General features: G+C 34.0%; 1 protein-coding gene across 1 annotated transcript in view; it reads right to left on the bottom strand.

Annotated features, from left to right (window-relative positions):
* The window catches only part of LOC106478604 (microtubule-associated serine/threonine-protein kinase 3-like), a 62,741-nt gene that overhangs the window by 48,329 nt on the left and 12,950 nt on the right, over nt 1-1,462 (bottom strand). Inside the window, exon 5 of the mRNA XM_022382224.1 lies at nt 530-596. Within this exon, the coding sequence (XP_022237932.1) occupies nt 530-596 (67 nt within the window). The remainder of the gene's footprint in view (nt 1-529; nt 597-1,462) is intronic.

Below are 1,462 nucleotides of genomic sequence, written 5' to 3'. Positions count from 1 at the left end.
CACATTATAACGCCCCCACGGCTGAAAGGGCGAGCATGTTTGGTGTGACGGGGATTCGAACCCGCAGATTGCGAGTCGAGTACCCTAACCACCTGGCCATGCCGGGCCGTTACAGAAGAAGAGGTATTTATTGAGTTATTTCACTTTCTCTACTCTTATATTCCACGTTTTTATGTCATTCGAAACTAATGCAAATATTTGAGTGACATTATAAAGATTTTTACACTAGTTTTGCTACATGTAGCTTATTCGTGGATTTACAAGTGGATCAATCATCGATTGTATGTCGATCACGAAATAAAATATAATCATTTTAATACAATTTTTATTAAACAAAAGAACTGATAATATTATGCCTAGCTAAAAGATAAGTTCATTCTCGTTAATACGTGTACACTTTTTACTTGACTGACTTTAATGCATTGCATTTCACAAACCGGTTGATGTGCTATGTGCAATAAACTAACCACTATAAATAATTTTCAAACATGAAACCTAATCTAAGTTCAAAAATTTGTTGCTGACGTACCTCCTAGTTGTAGGAAACAGGAAATGTTGACTCGGGGATAAATTTCTTGGACTCTCTACTGGGCCATCTACAGGCAAATAAAGAAAAAATATTATATTTTTACAGCATAATATGATATTAATAGTGATAAATGCCGTATTTTAAATACAATTATAAAACAAAGTAATAACTAAAAAAAATCCGATGAGCAGTATGGTAAATTTAAGGAAACATTTTCCATATATTGCATAGCAATTATTGTTCCTAAGTACGGAATATTTTTACAAACATAATGTAGTTTTACCACTTCATTACAAATATCTCATATTGAGAATACATAAATATACTAACACACATAAATGTATAAAACTGGAGATCTCGTTTAACAACTTCTGCTTGGAACAATAATTTCGTCAGTTATATACACTGTCTCTACTGCATATTACGTACCACAATGGCAACCAATGCCCTCTTCAGGGAGAAATTATTATCACAAGTAATAATCACTTCCAGCACTATTTTATGTGTTAGACCTTGAAAAAATTCTGAAATCTAACGCAATATATCCATTAACACACTAGACACACTTATTAGATTTGTTTTGTGTTTTTATTTTGATAACCAGCTTAGAATGCCTGCACTGATGTAGATAAATACGTTTTACCAGAAATCTACGTTATATGAATCAACGTTACGTTATATGAATCATGTTCTTCTCCACCGATTCGCTTTGTCTACTCATTATACACAATTATCATAAATTCGTTCGAGAGTATTCGTGTAATTTTAAATAATAAAAAAACACCTTCCACGAAGAACTCAAATGTCTTGCGTTACAGTTTGGCCCGGCATGGCCAGGTGGATAAGGTGCTCGACTTACAATCTGAGGGTCGCGGGTTCGAATCCGCATACCACCAAACATGCTCGCCCTTTCAGCATGTTATAATGTTATAG

Source organism: Limulus polyphemus, unplaced genomic scaffold (assembly GCF_000517525.1).
Source record: "Limulus polyphemus unplaced genomic scaffold, Limulus_polyphemus-2.1.2 Scaffold231, whole genome shotgun sequence".
NCBI lineage: Eukaryota > Metazoa > Arthropoda > Merostomata > Xiphosura > Limulidae > Limulus > Limulus polyphemus.
The sequence above is the reverse complement of the archived record's forward strand: the minus strand, read 5'-3'. Positions and strand labels throughout refer to the sequence as shown.